This window comes from Aplosporella prunicola, assembly GCF_010093885.1.
Source record: "Aplosporella prunicola CBS 121167 unplaced genomic scaffold K452scaffold_4, whole genome shotgun sequence".
Classification (NCBI taxonomy): domain Eukaryota; kingdom Fungi; phylum Ascomycota; class Dothideomycetes; order Botryosphaeriales; family Aplosporellaceae; genus Aplosporella; species Aplosporella prunicola.
Genome location: NW_022983532.1, coordinates 1263175 through 1283317, shown reverse-complemented (window position 1 = coordinate 1283317; position 20143 = coordinate 1263175). Strand labels below are relative to the sequence as shown.

General features: G+C 55.2%; 7 protein-coding genes across 7 annotated transcripts; 4 read left to right on the top strand and 3 right to left on the bottom strand.

Annotated features, from left to right (window-relative positions):
• Positions 1–163: 163 nt before the first annotated feature.
• On the bottom strand, positions 164–2219 carry K452DRAFT_265152 (uncharacterized protein). The gene is made up of 6 exons (XM_033538731.1): positions 2043–2219; positions 1914–1936; positions 1622–1849; positions 1518–1564; positions 543–1462; positions 164–489 (listed from the first exon to the last, which is right to left on the bottom strand). Exons 1-6 carry the CDS (start codon positions 2075–2077, stop codon positions 423–425), a joined length of 1320 nt encoding a protein of 439 aa, XP_033401516.1. The 5' UTR covers positions 2078–2219; the 3' UTR covers positions 164–422.
• Positions 2220–3286: 1067 nt separating this feature from the next.
• K452DRAFT_324658 (uncharacterized protein) lies at positions 3287–5381 on the top strand (the record flags this gene model as incomplete). The annotated part of the gene is made up of 5 exons (XM_033544720.1): positions 3287–3405; positions 3507–3706; positions 3756–5042; positions 5093–5202; positions 5262–5381. The coding sequence occupies 5 exons, from the start codon at positions 3287–3289 to the stop codon at positions 5379–5381; spliced, it is 1836 nt and encodes a 611-aa protein (XP_033401515.1).
• A 477-nt stretch (positions 5382–5858) lies between these two features.
• K452DRAFT_125748 (uncharacterized protein) lies at positions 5859–7873 on the bottom strand. Its single transcript, XM_033535231.1, has 3 exons — positions 7872–7873; positions 6938–7808; positions 5859–6848 (listed from the first exon to the last, which is right to left on the bottom strand). Exons 2-3 carry the CDS (start codon positions 7676–7678, stop codon positions 6150–6152), a joined length of 1440 nt encoding a protein of 479 aa, XP_033401514.1. The 5' UTR covers positions 7679–7808; positions 7872–7873; the 3' UTR covers positions 5859–6149.
• Positions 7874–9591: 1718 nt separating this feature from the next.
• On the top strand, positions 9592–13046 carry K452DRAFT_265142 (glycoside hydrolase family 35 protein; the record flags this gene model as incomplete). The annotated part of the gene is made up of 8 exons (XM_033538730.1): positions 9592–9722; positions 9774–9850; positions 9905–10091; positions 10138–10253; positions 10307–10682; positions 10734–10868; positions 10925–11187; positions 11240–13046. Exons 1-8 carry the CDS (start codon positions 9600–9602, stop codon positions 13044–13046), a joined length of 3084 nt encoding a protein of 1027 aa, XP_033401513.1. The 5' UTR covers positions 9592–9599.
• A 2887-nt stretch (positions 13047–15933) lies between these two features.
• On the top strand, positions 15934–16683 carry K452DRAFT_284182 (uncharacterized protein; the record flags this gene model as incomplete). Its single annotated transcript, XM_033539906.1, has 1 exon — positions 15934–16683. A coding segment is annotated over exon 1 (341 nt), but the record flags the coding sequence as incomplete, so codon positions are not given.
• A 1357-nt stretch (positions 16684–18040) lies between these two features.
• Positions 18041–18684, top strand: K452DRAFT_125713 (uncharacterized protein). The gene has a single exon (XM_033535230.1). The coding sequence runs from the start codon at positions 18214–18216 to the stop codon at positions 18595–18597; it is 384 nt and encodes a 127-aa protein (XP_033401511.1). The 5' UTR covers positions 18041–18213; the 3' UTR covers positions 18598–18684.
• A 196-nt stretch (positions 18685–18880) lies between these two features.
• Positions 18881–19900, bottom strand: K452DRAFT_125711 (uncharacterized protein). The gene is made up of 2 exons (XM_033535229.1): positions 19289–19900; positions 18881–19184 (listed from the first exon to the last, which is right to left on the bottom strand). Exons 1-2 carry the CDS (start codon positions 19566–19568, stop codon positions 18928–18930), a joined length of 537 nt encoding a protein of 178 aa, XP_033401510.1. The 5' UTR covers positions 19569–19900; the 3' UTR covers positions 18881–18927.
• Between the last annotated feature and the right edge of the window lie 243 nt (positions 19901–20143).

The following is a 20143-nucleotide window of genomic DNA, read 5'->3' as shown; positions in this document are numbered from 1 at the left end:
TGAGTCGCAATCCGCCCACCCGCCGATCGCCTGCACTGTGCATAATCGCTGCATCGATAACGTCGATGAAGACGTGTCTCCGCATGATGAATGCCTACCTAGAGCCACGAGGCAGTCATGCTTCCAAAAACTCGCCGGGCCCGACTCCGAGTCCGCGGCTTCCACCCAGGGCTCACGACTTTCACCGACCTATCTGCAATGGAACGCCTGCTGTTTTGATAACTTGAAATTCCTGCTTTACTCTCCCAAACTCCACGCGCATCGCGCATGCTGTCTACATTTTTGCCCGTTGCCGAGGCAATGCTGCTGCTTCCTCCCAACTCCTACATCCACCGAGTGCACGCCGTACCCACCTTGCCCCGCGCGCTCGGCGTGGATGCAGTGCTTCCTAACCAGGCCACTCAGACATCTGCACTTGCATCTCAAGTGCTGCCAGGGCCACCCAGCAGAGCAAATCTTCGGACGATGCTGGGTCCAATCTCGTCGTACCTAGTCCATCGTCATTAGCAATCGTCCTCGCTGTAAAACGCATATTCACATACTCAGCCTTCGTGTGGCAGTAGCTCCTGAACTCGGGGGTCTGGCCGAGCAAGCTACCACCGAACCAAGGACCGTGCCTCTGCCTCTTGTGCGTGATGACCTGCACGTCGAGACCTCCACTCTTGGCACCACCGCTGCGCGCCTCGGAAGCCTTGATACGCGCATCCACAAGGTGCCTGATATCGCGCTGAAGACGGCGACCAAAGTCCTTGTACAAAGTCGAACCACCAGACAAAACGATGTTCTTGTACAGACCACGTCTGACATCAATAGGACTCGTCTGAATAACAGTATCGACAATGTTGGGCAGAGGCGTCAAGAAGTCGCTGGAGTAAATCTCCGGGTTGAAGAAGATTTCGGGGGCCAGGAAGCGCTCGTATCCGACGTCGACCGTCACGCTACGGCCGTTGGGGTACTTGACTTCGTGCTTGCCGAACCTGTCAGGCTCTCTGTCGTACCTAGAGAACTCCTTGACGATATCCGGGGACACGTAACAGAACTCCTCCTTTATCCTCTCCGCCGTCTTCAAGCTGCTGTCCGGCTCGCCTCTGTCACGCAGCAATTGCTGCACAAAGTATGTAATATCCCTGCCAGCAATCGGAACACTCTTGATGCTGGATCCGATAACATAGCCTTCCGCGACAGGAATGACGTGGGTCACACCTTCACCTGAGTCAATGACAGTACCGGTGAGCGAGCGGTCCTGGACCTTCGAGGAAGTCCATGAAGCTGCGAGGGCGAGCACAGCTTGTACGGCAATGTAGAGGCCGGCGCAGTTGAAGGACTCAAACATGATTTCAGCGGTGGCCTCGCGGTTCTCGGGCGGATTGAGAGGGGGTTCCGTCAGGAGGAAGTAATGGTCTTCGGGCTCGACGCGGAGGTACTTGAACATCGAGTTGGACCAGTAGCGCTCCATCAGATCCTACAAATCTTGTCAGCTGTGCATCCGTTTCTCGCGCCTCCATTCGTGATCATACCCAGTTCTCAATCTGACCATGACGGATGGGGTAATGGATGCCATAGCCTGTCCCTTGTCAATCGCCTTCCTATAAACCCGCTTCTGCGCATCTTTATAGCGTACCAGGACCAGCTGAGGCAGCCAGAGCTTCGTCTCCTATGAAGAAATCCAGGTCTTCAGTTCCACGCTTCGCGGAGAGGTGTCCGCCCGGACCCGCTCCGCCCGTCAGGAACGACGGCTTGTTCGCAATGGCCGGGCGGCCGGACCCCGAGCCACCAGCGCCACCAGTCGGGCCCTTGGTGGCAATCGCGGTGGGGAAGACGAAGGACGGGGAGTCATTGCCGGCGAAACCTACGGGGAACAGGCGGTCAGCTGTTGTCGGGCGTCGGTCGCAATAGGGGATATGTTTGCGCACCTAGCTTGGTGTAGCCCGTGCCGCTATAGAGGGCTCAGTTGTCAGCAATTGCTTTCCGGGGCGCCGCGCACGAAAGCGTGTTGCAGCAACAGTGGTGCTCGGGAGCGGGGAGCTCCCCCAGTTACGTACTTGTCCATGACAACGGCCGGAGTTTGGTTCGCCATCGTGGCAGCTGGAGGAATTCGGCGCTGAAGGGACGAGAAGGAAGCTACAGCGGGATAGGAGGAGCTCTCGCGTTGGGAGTCCTACTGTGGTTGACTGCCTGATAGGGCTCGGGGGGTGATGGTAGGTAGACGTGGATGTGGGCGGGCGCAGGCGGCCGTTTCTTGGCCCCGGCGGAGCGATGATGCAGCGGGGCGCGGAGAGACGCCCAGCCTCAGCTTAACCGCCAGGGGTGCGGGCAGACAGTCAATGGTCACCATCACGGCCACAAATCGCAGCGTTACATGGCAGTCGATAGAGCTTGCCATCGTGCACCTTTCCATAGTATTTCTTGCCCTAGCAGCGGTGGGCTGCACGCCCCAAGCGCACCGTCATGAGGCGTGATTGCCGTCGGAATTGCTAGATGAGCGTGTTACCCTAAGAATGGAAGGCACAATCTGATGCTCGCTGCCAGCATCCTTTAGGACTGCAGTCGACTACGCTCCCCCATCCACTACCCGCTTGTCTGCCTATCCTCACCTCCACCAGGCCACCAAGACCTTCTGCTACCGCCAAGTCGTCCCGCACAGCTACCGCACTTGAGACTGCAGTCTTCTCCTGGCGGACAGAGCCATTCTTTCGACTGTCGCTCTCACCTTCTTATTTCTCTCCTCTGAAGCATCAATCTCGGAAAGGCACAACTTCGATTCCTCAGCCGTCTTGCAAGCCTTTCGGAATTGAGCCTGTTGATGCTTCTTTCGTTGTCGAGCGCTCACATCTAACCTGCTCTGCACGTCCTCGGCCACTCGTCACTCTTTCAACACCGGCTTACGCCTGGTTTCTGACAAACATTCCCATCTAAGTGAGGACGCTTTTGTTCCGCCTCTACGTGAGACAAGTACTTTTCTAGCAGTCCGACCCCAAAACACCAGAGATAATCGACCCATCCAGCAACACGCCCTAGCAGCTTTGTTTGTGTTTCCAAACACCATCAAAGGAGCAAACACTTTCAGAATCACCAGTTGTTCCGAGCCTTCTACGCGCGGTGCTTCAGAAACAAATAAAATCACGGTTGAGGCACACTGGGTCTAGCGAAGCGCCATTCTGCTCTCGACGTTCGGCTACGCTATCTTGGGCGTCACATCCAATTTTGGAAAGGAAGCAGAACGAGCACGTATTCTGGAAAGCCCTTCCTGGATAATACACGGGCAAGGAAGTCAGCCAGATATCCGATGACACAACACAGTGGTCAGGTTCGCAAAGCTGGCGATGTCTGTGCCATCTTTGTGCATGCTGGAGCAGGCTATCACTCCGTTCAAAATGAAGCCATACACCTTCAGGCTTGTAATGAGTAAGTCATACTTCTTTGATTTCCTATGTCGAAGGGTTTATCGTTCTTGTCTGCAATGCCTCGCTGCCTCTGGATGGACCAATCACTAATTTTTGAAATAGCGCTGCCAAAGCTGCCATGGTAATGCTACGCAACGGAGGTACGGCTGTCGACGCTACGGAGATCGCCATTAAAGTACTTGAGGATCGTGAAATAACCAATGCTGGTTATGGAAGCAATCTTACCATGGATGGTGTAGTCGAATGTGACGCTGTAATGGTCGATCATCTAGGACGCAGCGGAGGTGTTGGAGCAGTTTCTCGTTAGTGCCATCTGCGCCCTCACACTAGACTCGTCTAACTCTCAAACAGAAATCAAGAACCCGATCTCGCTTGCTCGGGTTGTCCTTGACCACACCACCAAGCCGTTGCTCCTGAAGCGCGTCCCCCCGAACCTGCTTGTATCCCAAGGAGCAACAGACTTTGCTTTCGAACAAGGATTGTCGGTACTTCCTCATGATGCTCTTGTTTCCCCGGCTGCTAGGGAACGGTGGGTAAAATGGAGGGCGGATCTCAAGCACGCAGAACGCAGAGCTCGACAAGCCGCAGGCATTCCAATGTCTCGGGTGGCAATCCCAGCGTTGCCTGACGTAGACCCGTACCATGAAGAGCAAGTACGCAAGCGGATCCGACAGGAGCATACTCAGAGCATGATCGCTAGCAGTGGTATTGTGTACGACAGCCTTTCTCAATCAATCTGGGCTCATTCTCTGCCTACGTCGAAGAGCAATACGGACACTTCCCTGGAAGATATGAGCTCATCCAGGACTTCGTTGTCAATTACTGATGAGGCAAACGTCACGGAGCCAGCATCTCTTGCTGAGGCAGCGCAAAATCCGCTCATCAACAGCACTCAAACCGTTCCTACCCTCTCGTCGTTTTACAAGGAGCAAAGTCCTGTCAAGGACGAAGGTCACGATGCCGACGCTGAGATGAGTGATATTGATGATGATGGCGATCTTGTTGTCGGCGACCCCAACGAAAGCCGTCCGCATAAAAGGGCTGCCTGGCATGACGGATCGAGCGAATCGGAATCTTCATCAGGAACATTACGTCTGCCCTCGTTGACTCCTAGTCCCCCGCCAAAAGATGCTCTGGAGAAGCCTCTCCCTATGACCCCTGAGGGAGAATCGAAGACATCGACATTGTCTCGGTCAATGACCAACCTAGAACATGTGATTGAGCATGCTCCTTTGCCTCCGGACCCTCCACGTGAGAAGCGGCAGTCTCCGCCAACAAAGGAACAGCGCCAAGACAACATCACTGATACCGTCGGTGCAATTGCCATAGACTGTTATGGTAATATGGCATGTGGAGCATCTTCTGGTGGCATTGGCATGAAGTATCGTGGCCGGATTGGACCTGCCGCTCTTGTCGGTGTAGGAGCAGCTGTCGTGCCACACAACACCGAAGACAAGCAGGATACCTCTGTAGCCACTGTCACCAGCGGGACAGGTGAACACATGGCTACGACAATGGCTGCCACTGTGTTTGCCGAGCGGCTTTACTACAATGTCAAGAAAACCAAGCAAGGCACGCTGGAGCATGCCAACACAGAGGATGCCGCTATCAGGGCCACTATCGAGCAAGACTTTATGGGTAACTTTATCTTGCATTGGATTTCCTGTCGCATTTGCTAACAGAAATAGGTCATCCCAGCGTGACTAACAGCGCCTCTGCTGGCGCCATCGGGGTTCTGACTGTCAAGAAGATGCGCGACGGGCTGTACCTGTACTTTGCGCACAACACGGACTCCTTCGTAAGTAGATAACTCCCTCGGTGCATGTCATTTTCCCAGCAGCTACTAATATTTACAAGGCCATTGGATCCATGCACTCAGATGAGGACAGGCCCTCCTGTACGATGTCACGCAGCACGGGCAACGGCGCCATTGCACAAGGCGGGCGGGCGCTACGTTACCGGCGCACACAGCGATGAAGAGATCTTCCTCCGAGACCACGAACCTAAAATCGTTATCATCTCCTTTCTTTTTCCTGCCTCTGATGCGTCCTTCCCTGCCTTAATATTCCACCCTGTTACTTTACGGCAAAGCCCCGGCCTTTGCTCACACACAAGGAGAAGCTTGTATACGCCTGCATATGCATCTTTCTGGCGCTGGTCCATGGTAGTGGTGCGCACTACAAGCGAAACTGCGTTTCCGGCGTCATCCACAGCTCTCTGAAAACCTTGCGCGTTCGCCAGGAAGCATGCGGTGGTTGTTACTTTCTTGATGTGAGCTTCTCTCCCTGGCAGAAGTTATTCGCTACATGGAAGATAGGAAATCCAAGCATTGCTCAAGCCCTAAACATGTGTCATTCAAGTGAGTTATACATCTTGATATTATATGGCGTTGGGGATTAATGGGAGGCTTTCTCTTCTCTCTGGTTCTTGTGGTCTTCGGTGGTACGGAGGATGTTGTTTTACTTTCCGAGACGAGCTGGCCTATCTTTAGTTAAATTGAAGCCCTGTCTACCTATGCGTCTGCGGTATACAAAAAGCTTCCCATGCCATCCAGAGTGCAATATCTGCATGATGCAAGACTTTTTTTTAGCTCCCTTACCGTAGATGACCGCATAGCTAAGGACGGAATCAGACAGCAAATTTCCGACGCCTTCCAGATCCAAATTGTTTTTTAACCCAGAAAACCCCATCCCAACCCCCCTAAACCCACACTCCATCCCTTCCCCCAATACTCCATCCACGCGCCTAAGACTTCTTCTTCCCCAGCCTAGGCAACGCCATCCAAACCCCCCAAATAACAACCAAGAGGGCGAGCACGATCGGCTGCAAGACCTTGACACCATGTGACTGCGCGACGAGGCCAACGACGAAAGGGAAGACAGCCGCCCCAGCACCACCAATCGCAGCAGCAAAGCCCACAGCACTGACATGCAGATGGCGCGGCAGGAGGCGGGTCGCGGCCACGACAGCGCCGGGGAACATGGGACCAAGGAAGAAACCCTGGAGGGAGACGGCGACAGCAGAGACATAGAACTGGGGCACGAGCCAAAAGACCAGCTCCAGCGCCATAGTGAGAGGGAGATAGATAGCAATAGCGAGTTTCTCGCCCACGCGCGGCGTCACGAAGCCCAGCACGACGCGCCCGACCGCCATGCCCAGCCAGAAGCCCGTCGCCGTCATGCCGCTGGCGAAGGGCGCGCCGGCGCGCACCCGCATCATGAAGGTGACGATCCATCCGCCGAGCGCGACTTCGGTGCCGACGTAGCCGAGCAGGAAGATGGCGCAGAGCCAGGTCACGCGTGCCGAGGGCGCGTGGAACAAAGCTTCTTTCATGCGGTTGTCGCTGGCGTGCGGGGACTTGGGGTTTTGGGCCCGGAACACGGCGCCCGTCGCGCTCCAGAACGCACTGAGGCTTGTGAGGAGCTCGAGGGTGGCGCCGCCGATCTGGGCGTGCGTGGCGGGGGGGTTAGACATGCTGGCTATGATAGGGGGATGGGGATGGGGGAAGAGGAGAGAAGTGCTACGTTACGCACCATCACGTAGTAGAAGGCGTACCAGGGCAAACCGGCCTTGGTGATCATGGTCGTCGCGACAATAGGGCTCAGTGTTGCGCCGACGCTGTACAGCCCGTGCAGGAAGCCCAGCAGCTCGTTCGCGCTCGCCATGTTCCCGATCCACGCGTTCCAGCCCGCGTCCTCGAGGCCGTTGCCGAAGCCTGCGAGCACGAAGATGACCACCAGCGCCGGGTACGGCGGGTGCAGCGCGATGACGACGTAGGCGATTAGGTGGCACAGCGGGCCCAGGAACGCGACACCCCGCTGGCCGAAGCGCAGGTGTACTGCATTGTTGAGGAGCGCGCTGGCGCTGTAGCCGAGCAGCGGGGAGAGGAACACCAGCGATACTACGGTGTAGGAGAGGTGGTAGTAGGCTTCGAGGTAGGGGAGGAGGGCGCCGTAGGCGGCGTCGTTGGCGCCCATGATGAAGAAGGCGAAGAATGCTGCTAGGGTGCGGTAGATGTGGATGCGCGGGGTGTTCCACCGTTGGAGGCGTTCGTGGGCGGTTGTTGTCGGGGATGGGAGCGTCTCTATCGGGTCGTCGTTTGCGCTTGGCCGGCTTTCTGAAGTCTTGTTATTGCCGTCGCAGAGGCTGATGCTACGGATGCTGTCTGCTTTCTGCTGCTTAGGGGATGTGGTGGGTTGGTGGGAGGGTTCTAGCTCTTGCAGCTCCATTACGCAGGTCGATGACCCGCCATTATTGGAGGCTTGGAGGGCCATGGGAGAGGAAATAGGACGTCTATGTTAGAGATAGGGAGCAGGTTGTATCAAAGTATAGGGAAATTTGTATTGCTTAGGAGATGTTTGATAAGAATAGCAACGACTAGAGAGACGGTGAAAACGGAAGCTGCTTTAAAGTTCAATCTACGTGTAAGTACCACGATGCATGAAAACGAGTCCGAAAGCGACTGACGTACGAGTAGACGGGACGGGAGATGTGTGGGGTAAAGGTAGGTGGTGGGCTGTCGGCCCGCGGGTGCACTTCGGATGGGTTATCGACATCGACATCCAAACAACCTCGCAAGCTCTTCCTTCTTCGTCCTATATATCAATCTTCCTGTCTGATCGTCGAGTGTCTTGCCTGAGAGCCTACCTGTCTTCTCCTTGTTACGCTGGGCTTCCCGACTTGCGTCTCTGGAGCGAATAAGAGCCACACTGCGTTAATTGACATCTCAAAGACAGCCGCCAAAGCTGCTGTTGTGCGTGTCGAGCAATGATCTTCATATATGCTTTCAGCACCTGTCATCCCAGCAACCCGGAGCCATGGACAGTGTCAATACAAGGGGATATCCCTCAATAGCGGGATATGCAGGCTATTTATCTCCTGCCTTTCCGTTATTCACATGAACAGGGCTGCAATGTCTGACTAGCATGAGGCGAAGTTTGTGTTCTCATTCTCCGGGATGGGAAACAAAGTGGGTGAGTGGACAACAATTAGCCACGCAGAGTGAGAGCACACCGGCTGGTGGGCATGGTGGAAAACTGGCGCCTTAATGAAGACCTCGTTTCTCATAACCTCAGCACTCACCGGCTATCGGCGCATCGTGGTCTGAGGTATGTGGGTTGGTTAGGCAAGGAAAAAAGCAGCCGAGCGGGGCGGACAATCGCGGCACTTGGCGGCACGACAGGCAGCTTGCATAGCGTCCACTCAGACACCATTATAATTGAGCATCTGACTGTCCACGGCTGAGCAATTGACTTACATAGGCATCAGTCACAGCTCGTCCAAGTCACGTGCTATGAGTATTCGAGACCCAAGCCCTTGGCTCAATAGCAGATTACCTTAAGGCCTAGGCCTGGCCTCCCAAAAATCATCGGGATCTTGCATCACATCACCAGATTTAAGCGGAAACACGAAAATTCCAAGGCGCCTGATCATGCAGTGTTTTCCTTCTCCGCTCCCGCAAGGGCAAGCGATCGGCTGGTGAGCTCGGTTCCGGGTAGCTCTCCGCGCCGGGTATACTGGGCACTTAGTCGTGTCCACCTCCAGCACACGGACGCGGGGATAGCTAGCCATGTCAAACAGCAACTCTTGAATACGCAACACTCAAAAGAACTCGTTTTGAGGATGAGATGTTTGCCAACACAAAGAAGTTATTATACCGTCTAACTCTGAGCTTCTACCTACCTGCAGAACCATGGCACCCAGGCTACGACTAATTCACCCGGCCCCCGGAAGCGAGGTTTATGCGTTTCTGCCCCGCATTTTGCCCACCCAACCCCAGAAACAAACCCAGTCGGCTTGACGTCGTATTTTCCGCACCGGAAGATTTATCGCCGCCTGTACCTGATCGTCGGGGTGAGCAGTCATGAAGGAGAATGACGTCTTGCAGGAACTGGCTTGAGCCTCAGCAGCCCATTGGCCGTTCGGCAGTCGGGATGTTAATTGCACGAACAAGGGGAGCTCTGGCAGCTCCTGCAGCTGCCAGGCAGGTATGATGAGACCATCGGTCGAGCCAAGCCAAAGGCGGGGCGCCCGCGGGGGTGCTGCTGGAGAGCTGCTCCGTTTAAAAGCTCTGGAGGGTCGCCCTGGTTGAGCTGGCCCCACGGTCTGTTCGCTGACCTTCTGGACTTGCTCGTTGGAAGCCATTGGCTCTTTTCTGCCTTTTGTCTTGGTCAATTGCTTGCAGAGGCGCCCATCATGAAGTTCGGCGCCGGCTTGCTGGTGCTGGCGACCCTGGCCTCCCAGACTCTGGGTCTGGCCATTGGTGGGAAGCCGCATCAAATGATTAAGCCTTACAAGCGTGAGCTACTGCAGGATATCGTACGTTTTGGTTCTGTTCAGTGATAGAGACACGGCACTAAGATATTCTAGGTCACTTGGGACGAACACTCGCTCTTCGTGAATGGAGAGCGCATCGTTTTCCTCAGTGGCGAGTTCCACCCTTACAGGTATGTCTGAACTGGTTCAAGTACATTAAACACTAGTCGCTGATTGATCTGTAGACTTCCAGTCCCTTCTCTGTGGCTTGATATCTTCCAGAAGATTAAGGGTCTGGGCTTCAATGGCGTCTCATTCTACGTTGACTGGGCCCTGCTCGAAGGCAAGCCTGGCGAGTTCAGCGCCGAAGGAATCTTCGCCTGGGAACCCTTCTTCGAAGCTGCAACCCAAGCTGGTATCTACTTGATTGCAGTAAGTCCAACGGCCTCAAAGGGAAAGCAGGGGTTAACTCGTACAGCGACCTGGTCCTTACATCAATGCTGAAGTCTCTGGTGGTGGATTCCCGGGCTGGCTCCAAAGGAACCAGGGTATTCTGCGCACCAACCAAACGGAGTATCTGGAGGCTACGGACCTGTAAGTCCTGAAGTCCATTAAGCCTTTGTTGAGGCTCACCTGATCACATGCAGATACGTCCAGTCCATCTCAGAGATCATCGCCCCGTACCAGATCACCGAAGGCGGCCCTGTCATTCTGCTGCAGCCAGAGAACGAGTACAGCGGTGCCACCGATGACATCAAGTTCCCTGACCCTGACTACATCGCGTATGTCGAGGAGCAATACAGGAAAGGAGGATTTGTGGTGCCCACCATTGCCAATGATGCCGGCACCAACGGATACCTTGCACCAGACACGCCCTCTGGCTTCGACATCTACGGCCACGATGGCTATCCGCTGGGCTTTGATTGCGCGAACCCGTACACTTGGCCAGATGGCAAGCTTCCTACGAACTGGCGGTCGGTACATCTGGCGACGAGCCCAGAGACCCCTTATTCGATTGTTGAGGTAACGTCATCACTCCAATCATTGTGGCTCTGTTTCTAATGCCGCGAACAGTTCCAAGGAGGTGCCTTTGATCCCTGGGGCGGCCCTAGCTTCGGCCAATGTGAAATCTTGCTGAACAACGAATTTGAGCGTGTCTTCTACAAGAACAACTACGGCTTCGGTATTACGTTGTTCAACATCTACATGGTATGGCACATGATCTTGCTATAATTGACATAGAACAAACGCTAACTCAACTCTAGATCTTCGGTGGAACTAACTGGGGCAACCTGGGGCACCCGGGAGGCTATACTTCCTATGACTACGGCTCAGTCATCAAGGAGAACAGAGTCATTGATCGTGAGAAGTACAGCGAGTTGAAGCTTCAGGGCAACTTCATCCAGGCTTCTCCGGCTTACTTGACTGCCGTTCCTGCCAATGGTACCACCAACGGAACGTTTACTGGAAACCCTGCGCTCACTGTCACCCCTCTGTTTGGGGAGAAGACCAACTTCTTCGTCATCCGGTACGTTTACATGCATTCCTTTATCGAACTTGTACTGATTGATGCGATGCAGTCACTCGGCCTACAACTCTCTGGACTCCACGAGCTACAGGATCACGCTTCCGACCAGCGCCGGAAACATCACCGTCCCGCAGCTCAACGGCACTCTTTCCTTGAACGGTAGAGACTCGAAGTTCCACGTCACCGACTACGACGTCGGCGACTACAACCTTCTCTACTCCACCGCGGAGATCTTCACGCAAAAGAAGTACGACGACAAGACCGTGTTGGTCGTGTACGGTGGTCCAGAGGAACTTCACGAACTGGCTTTCTCCGATGCCACGGGCGCCAAGCTCGTCGAGGGCTCCGGCGTGACCATTGCGTCGAAGAATGGCGCAACTGTCCTGAACTGGAAGACCACGACCTCGCGCAGGATCGTTAAGGTGGAAGACGACCTCTATGTCTACATCCTTGACCGTAACTCGGCTTATGACTACTGGGTTGTTTACCCTGCTGATGGCTCGTCGACTCCTTACACCGGCTCCGCGAAGAGCAATGCAAATGGTCTCATCGTCCAAGCCGGATACCTCTTGCGCAACGTTACTGTCAGCGATGGCACGATCGCACTCGTGGGCGATGTCAACGCCACCACCCCCGTCGAAATCATCGGCGGTGCATCATCGTCTCTCAAGACCTTGACCTTCAACGGCGAGCCTATCCCCTTCAACCAGACCGCCACCGGTTCCGTCCTCAGCAGCGTCAGCTACGACGTGCCCAACTTCGACCTTCCAGACCTCAGCACCGTCACCTGGAAATACCTCGACACGCTCCCCGAGATCACGGACGACTACTCCGATGACGCATGGAATGAGGCCTCGCTCACAGAGACCAAGAACACTCTCCGCAAGCTGACGACGCCCACAAGTCTCTACGGCAGCGACTACGGCTACCACACGGGCACGCTGCTCTTCCGCGGGCACTTTACAGCCACGGGCGCCGAGAAGACGCTCTACGTATCGGCGGAGGGCGGGTCAGCGTTCGGCTTCTCCGCTTGGCTCAACGGAACCTTCCTCGGCTCCTTCGCCGGGTACGACGCCGCGTCGATAGGCAACGCGACATTCACGCTGCCGACCGGCCTCGAGGCCGAGGCGCACTACGTCATCACAGTCGTGGTAGACAACATGGGCCTGAACGAGGACTGGACCGTCGGCACGGACGAGATGAAGAACCCACGCGGCGTGCTTGCGTACGAACTCGACGGCCACGACGACCAAGCCGACGTCACCTGGAAGCTGGCCGGCAATCTGGGCGGCGAGGACTTCAAGGATAAGACGCGCGGGCCGCTGAACGAGGGCGGCCTGTTCGCCGAGCGCAACGGCTTCCACCTCCCCGGCGCGCCGAGCGAGGACTGGGAGGACGCGCCGGCCGGCGGCCCGCTGGCTGGCATCGACGAGCCGGGCGTCGCGTTTTACGCTACGAGTTTCGACCTCGCCCTCCCGTCGGGCTGGGACATTCCGCTGTCGTTTGTGTTCGGCAATGCGTCTGAGGCGTCGGCCTCTGCTTCTGCTTCTGCTTCGGCGCAGAAGGCTAATGGCACCGCGTCCGCGACGGCGGCTTATCGCGTCCAGTTCTTCGTCAACGGTTTCCAGTTCGGCAAGTACGTGCACAATGTCGGCCCACAGGATGCGTTCCCCGTCCCGCCCGGCGTGCTCGACTACAGTGGGCCGAATTACGTCGCGCTGAGCTTGTGGGCGCTCGAGGAGGGTGGGGCGAGGCTTGAGAGCTTGGAGTTGGTTGCTGGCACGCCGGTTAAGAGCGGGTTTGGCGATGTGGCGGTCTTGGATGTCAGCCAGTGGAGTGAGCGGGAGGGAGCATTTTAGGGTGTACGATTGTGCTTGAGTGTGGAGGGGATGTAATGTTTGCTGTGTGTACTAAGGGTGTAGTACAGTGCCAATCTTTATCACGATCGTCATGCTATATTGAAGCAAGATTGAAGTAAATAAATTGTGAGTTATGCAGTAACTTCGTATGCTCTTCAACTGCATACACCACTCATACATACTACGAAACCCGCCCATTTGTAGAAGTCTATCCCACGGCAGCGTCATATGAACATCTTTCTCCCTCCCCACCCACTTATAAAACCCCGTCCAACCCACCACAGCACGCCACAACCACAGCGGCACCACAGCATACATACACAATTGCACAATAAGCCTAGCCCACTTATCCGCCTGCCGCCCCCCGACCCCGCGGCGGCAGCCACCAATCCACACAGTAAACAAACACCTATTCACTCACCCAGACATCAACAACTTAACAACCTAACACCCAAAGCCGCAAACACGCTATCTAGTACCACCATCACCCTGTGCCAATGAGCTTCATTGCCGGCAGAAGACGCTGGTAGTAGTGAGCTAGAAAAAGGCATGTTGACAAGCTCACTGTCCGCTACCTCTCGAAGTCAAAGTTGGCGTAACGGAGGACACTACCCGAGTATTAGGCCCAGTATCTGGCAAACTTCACGCTCTGCAACTCTTGCATGCGTAGAGCGTATGCGAGCAGAAAATGCGAGAGTAGAAAGTACCGGAGCTGGTTTTGAAGAATGGGAGTGCCTTGTTTGCCTCGGTCCTGGGTTTTTTCTGGGCATGGGGATTGGGGAAGTGGCTCTACGCTTCTTGGGGCGCTGCGAGGTGTTCGATGCGCGGGAATGGATACTGAAGTCGGGTTGTTGGATATAAGACTTTGCTTTTTTCGCGGGTTGTGTTTTGAGAGAGATTTGTCTGTTACACCTACCCAACAGATCAGCGATGCGGAAAGATGTTGATCTGGAGCTGACCCTTTTTGCAGTGCCAGGGCTTGTATGTACGCTATATTACAAGAGACAGCTCGCCTTGGTGCTCCTTGCCCGAGATCATGGAAAAGCAATCGAAGCTTTATCCTCTGGCAGTGGGAGTAAGGGCCTGCTCCTCGGATCTCTTGGTGCCCGCAGCACTATAGGTCGTATGTCTACGATGTCGTTTAAAACTTAAAGTCCTCATTTGTCCACCAGAGAGACCATCCCCGTTCCCTTGGACAACCTCCATGGGTTCCAGTGACGAACGTACGGGTGGCCGTGTCCGTAGTGCGTGTCACCCGCTCTCCCCACTTGGTCTTGCGACGTGACTGAGCAGTCACTGAGTTTGTACGGCACGAGTTGGTGTTGTTGTGCATCACTGTATGCTGTATATGGTAGGCATCAGTGTCATCTTTGTGGCAATGGCCGTGAGGTAAGGGGTGCGGGGGTGTGCCGTGGTGAAGGGACGAATGTGATAATGCTAGGCCGCCGGCCGATGTGGTGGCGGCGGTGGTGGCGGCATTAAATTTCGTTTGCCTTGTTGGATGATTTGCACATCTCGGATTCTGTGTTGAGTGAACAAGCTGCGGTGTTAAACTGTTTAAATAAGCCATTTAAGTACTTCCCCCGTTAGTCTAAATAGAAAACAGAAGACTTAAAACTGTAGTAAATTTTATCACACATTCGAGCCTAAAAGACCTTTACACACTCTCCTAGCCACTTTCGGTGTAAGTGCTACTGTGCTCATATGTACTATAGTGAGAGTGATGGCTTATAGTAATTTTTGCCGATGTGGTAGTAACGGCAGTGGAAACGACGGCGGGTAACTTAATATAACTGCCCACACACATACTTCCCAGCAACCTACCAACCCGCATATAGCCCAGCGAGGCCTGGCGGTGGCAGAATCGGAGGTCATGGAGGAAAATGCGGCTGGAGATGGAGCGATGGGGGAGGAGCAGCGTGCGCTGCCGGTAGTATTTCTTAGACGAAAGACAAGACGACTCGTTTGCTCTCCATTAACATCGTCTTCCGTTGATGAACATCGTCATCATTGGAAGACATAGATAGCCATAGCCTAGACCTGTACATCGCGATGCTGTTCGTCACCATCATTACTATGTTATGTAGCAAGCACCAGCACTTACCGCACTTGCCCTCAGCGGCAACAACTCATCCAACAAGCGCCCTGATTACTTTCCAGCCGGCTTGTGTACGTCTGACTTGGCAGTGATCAAGGGTCCAGATCGTGTTGTGGAGTAGCTGAGCTCCTGATAGCCCGGGTCTAAAACGGCGGAGTCGTCGCTGGGGCGTCTCTCAAGGTGTTGCCCGGGGCGGGGTTTTATACGCAAGCAAGAATGCGTTTGTCGTGAGGAGAGTGCTTGCGTTTTGCTTTACAGTAGATATCATAGCTTTTGATGATTTGTTTGTAGATCTTGAATCGAGTGGAGTGCGTCCATCTGGTGACAATGGAGGATATGATTTGGAATTGGAGCCTCTCGTGTATATAAATTGGCACTGCTTCCTCGTTGAAACACTCTGATCCCTTTCTCTGCGTAACGAGGACCACATTCGCGATTCCAGCGTTAACGATTTCGTTGATGATATGAAATACGGACAATCTTTATAGGTTGTGGTTCCTTACTTAGTTAGGTTGAAGGTGAATGAGTCGGGAGTAGAGGAAACGTGATGTTTACTATACTTCATTATACATACTTATGAAGTTATAATCTTCGAACGAACACAATATATTGCTATAAAAAGCTCATATTACTCTCTTCGCTCCTGTGCGTACTATTCTTGCCTTTACCATTACAACCATCTCACTGCGACATATCGTTTTTATCAGACTTCACCCCCTTCGGGGCGCATGTCTCTGAGTGAAAGGATTACCGTGGCGATTTGTTGGTAATAGTAATATCAATAGTATAAGATAGTTAAATAAAGATCCTTAAACGGTAAGATGGTTAAGATATTCACGCTACTTACCTTTGATCAAACTATATATATACTGCTCCATCCTCCTCTTTTTCCTTCCTCTCCTCTCTAGTACATATCCGTTCCGTCTTTTCTCGCGTCTACTATTTAACCATCTTCACATGGCATACCGCACACAGCGTGAACTCCACCATCAAAACCAGCCAAAAACACTATCACACCAAACAAAAAACGAAAGCCACCACCACCAACATTTTCCTCTCTTCTCCGTATATCCACATCCACCTTCCTCCTCCCCATCCCAGCAGCGCGTAAACCCGCCACCACCCAAGCACGCCCACAGCAAAAACCGCCCCCATGCGGCCGCCCCATCTGCCCTACCCGCGCACCAACACACGCACGCCCTCCCGCGCGCCTCCCACGGTCCAGCAATCCCGCCGCCCTTCCCGCTCCTACCGCGCGCACCCCACAAGGCCAGGACATCGACGGGACGTGCGAGCGAGCGAGCGAGCGTGCAGAGCTCCGCTCCGCTGCGCTGGCCAGCAGCAGCAGCGCCGCCGCCCAGTCCACACAGCACAGCGCCGCACACAGACCAACCCAACCCGACCCGACCCAACGCAGCTCAGCCCAGCCCAGCCCAGCCCAGCCCCCAGCCCCCCATCCCCCATCCCCAGCCCCCCGGGCAGAATTAATGATGAGTGAACCGCAGTCCATATTCGCAATTAGCACGGAGGGGGAAGCAGCAGAGCAGTCCAAGCGCGCCCTGCCACCACCAGCACCAGCACCACCATTGCCCACATGCAGGCTAGGACATCACGAGGACTCCACCCAGCCGAGCCGAGCTGCTGATGAGCTGCGTGCAAGCTAGACAGCAGTGGGCGTGCATACCTACCCAACAGAGCTAGAGCAAGCGCAAAGCAGCGCAAGACAGCACCCACCACCGCGCTCCACCGTCCCACCCAGCACCCCGATCGGCCAGATCCGGATAGACGCTGCTATGGCGTGGCAGCGTTCGCCGTTGCCGCTAGCACACCACGTACAGATTGTATCGGCGGCCGACGACGTCAATGAACGAACGGGTGTGTTTTAGCGCCTGGGTAACGCCAACGCGGGCGTCAATGCCTGTGTCAATGCCTGTGTCAGTGCCAATGTCAAAGTCAAAGTCAATGCAAGCGTGCGGGCATGCGAACATACGAGCTAGCGCCAGGCCCCAAAGCTATTGTTTACGTCCATATCCGTACTCGCCCCTCCCAAACAAGCAGCCCTCGCGCGCGAAAACAGCAGCGTTAAGAACAGGGCAGCAAACTTAAGAATACATCCCCACACGCCCTCCCCTCCCAAAACAAGCAACCCTCGCGCAAAAACAGCAGCAGTAACGCCAGGGCAGCGAGACTATAGCTCCTCGTACGGAAGTGCGTGCCCCAATCCAGCAATACTAAGACCAGGGCACCAAACCTAAGAATACAAACACATGCCTCGCACTCCCAAACCAGCAACACTGGCAGTCTACCTGTCCAAAACGAGACGCCAGACGTACTAACAGCAGGGCGTTCGGACTATAGATACTTCCGCTTCCACTTCAATACAGACACCAAGACGCATGCCCGTATGTACAGGACCAGCTAGGACGGACAGCAAAAGACCTGGACCTAGACAAAGTCCTAGATCAGACTATGTAGCAGCAGGGGGTAGCGTAGCGTAGCATAGGGTAGGGTACCGTAAGCCCCCTCCCTCGATACCCATGCCCATACCCTCCGTCAAGGGCAAAGAACTAAGGCCAAAGGGCAAGAAGACAAGCAACCCGGACCCAAGGGTGGGGGAGGGTATGTAGGGCAACTCCCCCACCCTACAAACGCACACCCATAACTAGCAAACACAACACAACACAACCCAAACGCAACGCAAACGCGGGTTTGGCGAAAACGGCCATCGGGCGCTAGACAACCACAACCCGCGACGGGGTGGCAGGTGTGACAGGGCGCGGGTACTACCTAGGCACTTAGGGCGGACGGATAGATGCATGCATGCGTGCGTGAACGAGCGGCGGACGAACGAGCGAACGAACGGGCGGGCAGGCAGGCAGGCAGGCAGGTTGATGATTGATGATTGATGATTGATGATGTTATTGATGGCGATTAGAAGAGACCTACCTACCACGTACCTACCTACCTAGAGACAGCATACCACGTAGTTAGCATGCCCGTTTGTTTACAGTGTACACGCCCTCCCTAATGCCTAATGCCTAATGCCTAATGCCTAATGCCTAATGCCTAATGCCTAATGCCAATGCAGGGAGCGCGCAATCTTACCCTGCCACGCGGCGTAGCCGCTGCTCTCACATCCATCCATACCACGTACATACGTCAGTAACTAGCCAGCCAACTCCCTTAGCGGAAACAGAAGAAGTGGAGACAGACGACGGATATACAAAGCGAGTTAGCCCCAGCAGCGAGCAGGTGACCCGCAAAGCATGCATGCACGCAAGGGTGCACGCACAGAAGAAGAAGAAGAAGAAGAAGAAGAAGAAGAAGAAGAAGAAGAAGCGGAAGTGGAGGCGGGATAGCGACACGCGATGCGACGAGACGAGACGAGACGAGACGAGACCGCCCAACAGCAGCAGCAACAGCAGAAAAGACGTGGCAGTATGCGCTGCTTAAGCCGCGCCGCGGTGCGCGCAGCCGCTCTGCCATTCTGCCCGTGGCCCTGCCCTACCTTGCCCTTGCCCTTCTTGCCCTGCCCTGGCCCTTCTTGCCCTTGCCCAGCAGCAGCAGCAGCGGATCTCGCATCTCGAAGCGGCAGCTCGCGTCTCCAAGTGGCAAGCCGCGTTAGCAGAAACGGCAGCTAGCCAGCAGCCAGGCGGAGAAGGGCAGGCGATCGGCCGTGCCGCTTCCTAACGCGGTTGCGGTCGGAGGAGCGCCAGGTAGGTACCTGACCTGACGTATGTAGCCTTATGCAATAAGCATTCGATAATCAATAGTCATCGTACATTAGCTACGGAAGTAGAGCTGCTGCGGCAACGAGAACGGCAGCAGCGCCCGACGACATCGTCGGAAGAAGGAAGAAGACGACGACGAGCCACGCGTGGGCGTGGCGGTGGAGCTGCTGTGCTGCGCCTGCGACAATGGGGCTCCGGTTTTCTGTTTCACCCTGTTCTCCTCAACCTTTTTTCTCGAAGTTTTTTTTTCTCTCAGCGACTTTTTTTTCCCTGCGGCGAACGCGTTTGTTTGTTTGCGGGGACGCTGTGCTGGGCTGTGCGTCAGTGCGCAGCGGGTGGACGGGCGGCGCTGCGGGCCTGCGGTCCCTGGGCTGCCTGCCTGGTTCACATTGCCTGTTTGGCTGCTTGCTTACCAGCCTGCGAGTTTAGAGATCGAATCGCCAGCGGCCATGGGTGCAAAAACGGGGAGCTGGATAGGTTCCGTGGAGTGCGAAAAGAAAGACGGTGGCTAGAGGCGGTGTGGCGGCAGCGCGGGCAGCGGTCCCCGTCCGTCACCGCCGTCACAGACATCCGCAGACGCACTTCACCCACAGCCTCACAGCGTCGCAGCAGAACCTGACCGTCGCAGACGCCGTCGCTGTCGCACGGCGCCCTTCGAGAAACTTCCGCGCCGGCCCCGAGACTCGGCTCCATCGTTTTGTTTCGATTTGTTTGAAGACCGCTCTGGCCTCGCCTTTGCTCCAGAGGGGCGGTGTGCTGGGTTCGCTGCGCGCGTTTTGCTGCCCGGCGCGTGGTCTGCGCGCCGTGGTGCGGTGGGCGCCACCTTCGCCGCGGCAAGACATGTGATGCCGTCTTGTCGGCATGCTTGGTTGGGGTCGGCAGTGTGTTGAGGGAGGCCCGTCTCCGGGTAGGTGGGTATGGCAGTGGGGGGAGGGCTGTGATGGATTGATTGATGGACTTTCGACATAGGGTGATCTGGAGAAAGGGGAGGTAGATCGGGGGGTTGAAGTGAGCCTCAATGGACTTTGCGCGCGCGTAAGTTGAGGAATCTCATTGCCTGGGAGACGTCTCTGTCGGCTGGTGTCTTTTTCCATTGCTCAATCTCAGCGTCACTCGTGCCTATCATCATTTAGTACATCAGTCTTGCCATTTCGTATTACAATCTCTCTTCACGACTGCAGCTCATCGCCCCTTTGCTCGGCGCTCCTTTTCTCCGCCAGGCAGCAGCAGCAGCAGCACTGCCTACTTGTCACTGACCAGGTCGGCAA